This window comes from Myotis lucifugus, unplaced genomic scaffold (genome assembly GCF_000147115.1).
Source record: "Myotis lucifugus unplaced genomic scaffold, Myoluc2.0 scaffold_97, whole genome shotgun sequence".
Classification (NCBI taxonomy): domain Eukaryota; kingdom Metazoa; phylum Chordata; class Mammalia; order Chiroptera; family Vespertilionidae; genus Myotis; species Myotis lucifugus.
Genome location: NW_005871145.1, coordinates 1673668 through 1681566, shown reverse-complemented (window position 1 = coordinate 1681566; position 7899 = coordinate 1673668). Strand labels below are relative to the sequence as shown.

The window sequence follows — 7899 nt, the reverse complement described above, 5'->3', positions numbered from 1 at the left end:
TCTAGACCCTAGATTCAGAGAACTGAATGGAAAGAGTTCGGGACTTGGAATCAGAAAATCTGGATTTACTTCTCACTGATAAGGTGATTGTGGCTCATCTTACCTGAGGTCTTCAGCCAGTGTTTTCTCACCTGGAACATGAGACACTAACAGCACCTCCCTCAAAAGGTTAATGTGAGGATACAACCAGATAAAGCACATGACCAGGGTTTTGTAAATAAATCATGTGTTCTAGCAAACAGCTGTGGCTGTTACTTTCAGGTGTGTGGACAGATTTGGACAGCTTTCAAAGGGAAATAAAAGAGAGAAACTGGTTTACTGTTGACATGCTCTTTTGGTAAATATAAACCTTTACAAGAAGTATTTTTAAAAAGTTTAAAAGCCCTGGAAAGAAATAGCTGTCAAGTCCATGAAGCATTCATGTCATCCTGGAGATTTTGAAAACTTCTGCTCACATGTTGAATTAAGAAATCTGAATGTTTTCATTCAGAGAGCTAGGAACCCAACCCACCTTGATGCAGAGCAGAAAGTTACTTAACAGAGCCCTAGCCCCTCCTCCTGGGGGTGGGGGTGGGGGCAGGCAACAACATTGTGCTGGACTACCATTGGTCACAACTCTTTACTTAAGGACTTAATGGTGACAGATGCTGCTAAGAGACCAGCCAGCAGGGAGAGAAGTGAGGAGAGAAAGGTGGTTCGGCCTCCATCTGGGGAGAAAAGATTCAGGACAGACAGAAGTGAGAGGCTGGGGATATGTTCACCATCAAGTTTGGGAAGAGAAAATTAAGCTAAAAAGAAGTGTTCTGTGCAGGCATCATACTACAAATGGAATAAAAGGGAAAGAGGGATTAGTTTATGAACCAATCAGAGGTGAGGATTAGAAGTTTCAGGAGTCAACCCAGAAATCTCAGGGTTTCTGTGATGACGAAGGTTGAAGAAAAGCATGCAGGCAATGGGAGCCTTGTAGGAAAGAGTCAGCTGCCCCTGGAGGAGAAGCATCAGGCAAACGACAAACCAGAAGCAAACGGGAAAGCAAAGGTCTCCCCAAAGCAGGAGGCAGATGGGAAAGGTGACACACCTAGAAAGAGCCTCAACTTGTACAGTTGGCAGGAGATCCAGAGACACAATCAGGAGACCGACCAGTGGCTGGTGATCAATCGCAAGGTCTACGATGTTACTAGCTGGGCAGACCGACATCCAGGTGGCCGGCGGGTTCTCAACCACTATGCGGGGGAAGATGCCACGGTAAGGAACGCCAAGTTCTATCCTCTCTCTGTTCCAGCTGCTGGCTGGGTGGGACCTTAACTCTCTTCCCAAAAGCATGTCAAGTAGGTGCTCACGCTCCACAACAGCTCATCTCCTCCCAAACTAATTTTTCAGGATTCCTATCCGGCAAGGATTCGGAAGCAACGTAAGCCTCAAGGTCTAGCTATTATGTGAATCAGGTTTGGGATGAGCTCAGATGTTGACAGTGGGTACTATATTTGTGCCTTCTGGTTTTCGTTTTGTTCTTGGTGTTTTGCTTTGAAATGGAGTTGCTGTTTTGTAAGAAGAAAGTTACAAATAGGTGAGTAAAATCTGGGGGGGGGAGAGGGGGGGAAATGTACCCAAGTATAAATTTCTCAGGCTCTTTAATTTGGAGTGTTTAAAAGAAAGTCAGTGACTCATCTATTAAGCATACTAGTAAAAATGTTGTTAATAACAATGGTGAAAGCCTACAATTACATAGGCTTTTAGGCTTTGCAGAGCTCTTTTGTGTCCTGCAGTTCATTCAGTGTCAAAGAGGTAATACAACTCACTTTTATGGAAGAAGAAATTAAAATCAGAGAAGATAACTGATTGGCCCAAGGTCACCTAACAACAGAGCTCAGATTCAAAAACTTATCTTTCTTAGCTTCCAATCTTCCACTTTTCTTCACTACTTCTCATCACCCTCCCACACCAAAGCAGCAAAGGAAATAAAATAGTGTAACATTTATTGGATGCCTAGAATACCTTAGACACATTCAAATGCATCACCTCACTTAAACCTCACCATGGGGAAGGTGGATACCATCTCCATATTACAGATAATTAATGTTCAAAGAGGCAAATAATGCACACAGCCACCAAGTAATATTGCCAAATTTTGAAATCAGGGAGGTGTTTTACCATAAAAGCCTTTGTAGCTGAGTCCTTACAAATAAAATTTCCATTTAACATTTAATAGGAAGGTCTTTTGAATCCTTAGATGCATTTAGGAAGCCCTTTTAAAATATTCAATAAGGAAGATTATTTTTTGCCAATTAGAAATTTTATTGCCCACATTACACATTTGAAGAAATGAGAGTAAAAAGATATAACTAACCTTGTCCAGCCAGAATGGCTCAGCAGTTGAGTGTCTGCCAAGGAATCAAGAGGTTACCATTCAATTCCCAATCAGGATACATGCCCAGGTTGTGGGCTCAATCCCCACTAGAGGGAGTGCAGGAGGCAGATGTTCCATGATATTTCTCATTCATGTTTCTATCTCTCTATCTCTCTCTCTCTCTCTCTCTCTCTCAATCAATCAATAAAAACATATTAGAAAAAGTTCTAACTAAGCCAAAATCAGAAAATTAATATGTGGAGCAGGTTCTTCTTCCACCATCTTCATATCTTGATTCTACAGTCAGGCAAATACATTTCTGAACATACCTTGCTACTTCCCCAACATTTCCATCAGACATTTTTTTTAAACAAAGTTCAACCTTTTATTGAGAAAATGAGCATGTGCTTGTAGCAAGGGATGGGAGTACTTTTGTATCAGGAAGATAAATGATGGGTAGGAATCCAGAGAGCTGAGGATAGAAGTGAGGTGGAAAGAATGTGTGCAAGAATAGAAAGAGAAAGTAACAAAAACAAAATGGAATAAAAAATACTACAGATTCCTAAGTATCCCTTCCCGCATTCCCACAACTCAGAGAAAATATGGTTGTTGCTTTCCTAACTCAAGTCATAGAATGAACTCAGAGGATGTGTTGGCAAAGACGTGGGTCTCAGCCACCATGAAAATCATGGATAAATTCCAAGCTAGAGGCAGCTCAGATGATAAATCTCTAATTTGCTGATCATTTTTACCTCCCAGAAGTTAGGAAAAGACGTGATTCTGATCTAATTCTAGCCAACAAGGAGAATTGATTAATAAAATAGAAACTATCAGAACCCCAGGGGAAAATACTCATGCCACCTTAGGATTCATATCCTGAGAATGAAAATCCTGAGCATGTTCAGTCATGGACCTCAGATATTAGGAAAGTGAATCTAAAAATGTTCAGAGAAAAGATTCTCCAAGGGAAGGTGGCTCAAGAAGTTTGGGAGGGTGCTGGGGAAATTCTGACACCCACAACATGCTGTGACTACTCAGTGAATGGAGAGCCTGGGATTTGGGGTCCTTCAATGAACCGGGAAAAGTTATTGGAATGCTCTGCACCTCAGCTTCACCATCGGCATTACCCATCTAACTGGTCTATGGTAAATGGGACTGATGCTTGTAAAGTGTTCAGAACAATGTCGGACACTTTAATAAAGTTCCATTCCATTGTAGCTACAACTATTCATATCTCCGACATCCATAGCCTCCGGGGTGTGATTATTACTTTCTGTTTACTACCAGCTTAGAAATCCTGATTCTATTGGATGCCATCTATTGGAAACAGAGGGTACAAGGTGGAGGGCACCATGCTCTCTAGGGAAAGAGGGCAGAACAAAGTCAGAGGCCTTGATGTCCAATACTCTATGACTTGAGAGGTCTTTGTAGGTTATGCCCTGAAAGGAAAATGTGGACCCAAAAATAGTCTCTTTGTGTTGCCCCTGGACTCATGACTACACCTGTCCAGAGTACGCACCTTTTTTAAAATTTATTGACACAGCGACTCTTCCCCAAGCCTTCATCCTCCTTATAAAAGGACATTCATTCACTTATGAGTGACTGCATAAGTAAATAGGATGAAGGACTCTAAACTGACTTATGGATACCTGGCTTAGGTAACTAGGTGGTGATATCTATTACGGGACAGGGGAGCCGGTTCGTAGGGAGAGTGGAAAGAGAGAGAGAGTTTGGGCTGGAGCTCAGCTGAAAGTATCATAGAAAAAATATCTTAGTATAAGGAAGAGTTTTCAAATATTGAAAGTTCTCAAGAAATAGAATGAGTTGCAGTGAGAAAAATAACTCTCTGCTTATCCCCGAGGACGAAAAGAAATCTGGGTGAGTTCATGTGACATTCTCTACTCAAAATTGGTTCTCTCCCAAGAAAATAGTAAAAATTGCATTCTCCTCACAAATCGGCCTTCTCACAACTCATGCTCTACCCAAAATATGAGGCAAACTTGTTCTAACCATTGCTTTGGAGCAGATGAAATCTGAAAAGGGTGAGCAGAGAAGAAATTACTCGAAGAGGTGGTAATGGGTGTCTGTGGTTGGGCATTGAATATTCTGATGAGCTTTTCTGAAGTGAGTAAATCAAGGTTCTAGTGATTTTGTTTTGCGATTCATGCATACATTTGTCATCAGTTTTTTCTTTCCTGAATTTTGGGAAATTTTAACCCACCTCAGATGAATTAAATAATACAAAAATGCAGTCATTTAATGATGTCTGATTCCAAAATTTAACCACCTATCTAGATTCTCAACCGGTTTTGGAATGACTGAATAAATGATCATAGGAATTAATGAAACTATGGGGCAGACTAAGTAGTAGTATTATCCACATTTAGAAAAAAGACGAAGGTTTAAAAAACTAAGTAATCTTCCCAATATAAACCAGCCTGCTCCCCTACTAGCCTGCACTGTGACTGTGGGTGGTTGCAGCTGAAGAGTTGGCAAGCAGAGTGCTGGCTGAATTTCAGCCCATACATTCCCTCCTGGCTGGGTGCCTTAATGCAGGGCACAACCTGGATACAGTACTTGAATTGTAAAGGCAAGATTTTGTCTCTGGCATTACATACTTTTCTCTTCCACTAGGAATCATACTGCTTTTATAGTAAAGCACATCTTGTTGTCCCCCATTAAAAAGCAGCAAAAAATTATCAGGATTTCCAAGCTAGTTGTGAAAATCACATTTTTCCTGTGTGTATACTGTTTTGAAAATAATAAATTTTGATATAAATTTATGAATAGGTTTAGGAGTACAGATGATGGTTGAGAAGAAATTCAAAAGGCTAACAGATGAAAATGGAGAGGCTAAAGCAGCAGAAAGGTCAGAAAATGAGAGATACAGTGGATAGGAAGGAGACAGTAATGCTTAAGAACTATATCCTCTGAGTTCGACACTTTGATGATCCCAAATTTCTACTTGTTATAAAAACTCTATATTCAGCCCTAGCCGGTTTGGTTCAGCGGATAGAGTATGAGCCTGTGGACCAAGGGGTCCTGGGTTTGACCTCCAAAGGCTTGTACCTCCATTGCAGGCTCCTCAGCCAGGGCCCTGGTCGGAACATGTGCAGGAGGCAACCAATCAATGTGTTTCCTTCACATCAATGTTTCTCTCTTTCTCTTCCATGCTCTCTAAAAATCAATGGAAAAATATCCTCGGGTGAGGATTAAAAAGAAAAAAAGAAAAACCCTATATTCATTTATTCATTCATTCATTTCCCTTATCCATTAGACATACATGATCACATGCCATACTCCAGGCATACTGATAGATGGTATGTATAATGTAATCAATAGTACATGGTCCCAATCTTCAAAAAACTCAAAGATCACTGGAGAAGGGGTGGAGACACAGGTTGTTTACAATATAACCTGAAAAGTTCTAGGAACTAAGTGTCATGATGTTGCTCCTCTCTTGAGAGGTCTTTCAAAAATATATGTTCATGTTAAGGCTGGAATGGAGCTTTACAGCTTCGTGGCTTTAAAGTCACAAAGCCCTGAATTCAAATCCTGACTCTACTATTCACTCTGGCATTTGGGGCCAGACATTTCTCCCCTCTGAGACATGGTTTCTTTACCTTTACAATAGAATCAATGAAACCCCACAGCACTAAGATGATGATTGTGAATTGGCCCATTGAGTACCTTGTACATAGGACACATTCAATAAATATTGGCAGTATCTCTTTTCCCCTTCATTTTATCCCCTCTCCTTCCTTCAGCAGGAACATACTTGCCCAAGAATGTTGGTAACAGAACTCGTTTTTGCAGGTCTTTCAAGAGGGGATTTCACAACTGACTCAACATTCAGTCTCTATTAGGAAATTCTTCTACATCAAGTATTCTAAGACTAGCTAAACTTTTTTATTGTACTGCCCATCAATACAATGAAAAGAATTCCTCAGAGCAGGGCAATGCATACTGTTCTGGAACAATGTGTAGGTCTTCAGTACCTGCTATCACAGTACTGAACCTTGCAGGGGGTCAGAAGAAATACTGAACCCAGAGGAATGTGCTTGTCAGCACACTGTTCCAGGACTTTGGATGACTGCTCAGACTAAGATGAAATTTCAATAGCTTACCTCTCCTTTACACTCTGATCTATATCAATCAGAATGCTTTGCATTCTAATCTGCTCCCAAACAGCAAGCAGACCATGATTTTTCAGTCTGGATCATCAGGAAATACTTTAATCACCTTCTTAATCACTAAATGATTCTCTTCATGGTTAGGGGAACTAAGTTTCAGAATCATTGAATGTGACAATAAAAAACACCTTTCAAATCATATAGTTTGGCATTTTCCAAGGGGGTTAGAGGAGGTGTGCAGAAGCAGAATGGACAGTCGAGCTTAGACTGCTTTTAGCAGATACAAATCTCTTTTCACATCAGTGACTCTAGGTGAAATAAATCCAGAGTTGATATTGCAGATTTCCAATTAACCTTATTCATTATATAAGCACCTTTATATAAGTAGGGTATGTAGTTCTTGGCTATGTCTAAAGTTGCTCTATGATTTAAAGATGGTGAGTTTATCATATTTAGCAAAATAATTGAGAGCTCACAACACATTAGAAATTGGAATATCGGAATAAAATATCTGAATTGCTGCATGCAGAGAAGATAAGTAGTAAGTTCTTATCACTAGAGATATACAAGAAAGATAACTAACATATATTGAGAATTGTCTATCTGCCAACCATATTCTAATTAATTCACTTAATACATATAATTCTTTTCTGACTTGAGCAGCTATTATCATCACTTTCATGTTAGAGAAAAGAGAAGTACAACTAGGTCAAGAGACTTGTCCACAACTACACAGCTAGTAGGTGGCAAAGTAGGATTTATATATAGGAAGGTTGCTCCTGTGTCTACTTAATTAGTACTATGCAACAACATAACTCAGAGTAATGTGTATGGTTTCCAAGTATTCAAGTCACAACCTTGTTTATATTTCTTCATTTTTAATCACCCTCATCCCCAAAGCCATAATAGCAGAAAGTCCAGCATCTTCCTCTTAGAAAATCTCCCTCCCTCCACAACTTTAAATCCCCAAAGGAAGAGGATGTCTCTCACTTCCAAATATAAGCATGATATAGGAACCACTGCTGCTTCTCATAGCCATTTGAAATCTTTACTTAGCAAGGGACCTGAGATGGAAAAGTAGAATTGATCAACTCAATTCTGTGTCTGGCTGCCACAAGCCCCTGCAGATACTGCCTCATGTTTTTAGGATCAGTGACAAACTTAGCCAGGAGTGTGCTACTCCAGATAACCCAGAGCTCAAGGGCTATACTCCCACACTTTCTTCCATATTTTTCTTAACCATTATCAACTTTGTGGTTTTTGTTTTTGTTTTTTAAATAACTTAATTCAAGAACCCCATTCCTCTGGTCCTTGGCTAAGAACCCAGAGGCAGACTTGGATGGAAGACATGATCTGCATAGCCAGTCTTGATTGCTGCATGGCTTAGCTAGTGTAAGCAACTTCAACCCCAAGCATGAT

General features: G+C 40.1%; 1 protein-coding gene across 6 annotated transcripts in view; it reads left to right on the top strand.

Annotated features, from left to right (window-relative positions):
* The first annotated feature begins 639 nt into the window (after positions 1 to 639).
* Positions 640 to 7899, top strand: part of LOC102421776 (fatty acid desaturase 2-like protein FADS2P1) — a 28797-nt gene continuing 21537 nt past the window's right edge. For 4 of the 6 annotated variants that reach the window (XM_023756584.1, XM_014458537.2, XM_023756585.1 and 1 more), the window contains exon 1: positions 641 to 1245. In XM_023756584.1, coding sequence (XP_023612352.1) covers positions 856 to 1245 — 390 coding nt within the window. In that variant the 5' untranslated portion in view covers positions 641 to 855. Of the gene's footprint in view, positions 1246 to 7899 lie in introns of all 6 variants that reach the window. The other 2 variants (XM_023756587.1, XM_023756586.1) reach the window with 1 other exon arrangement.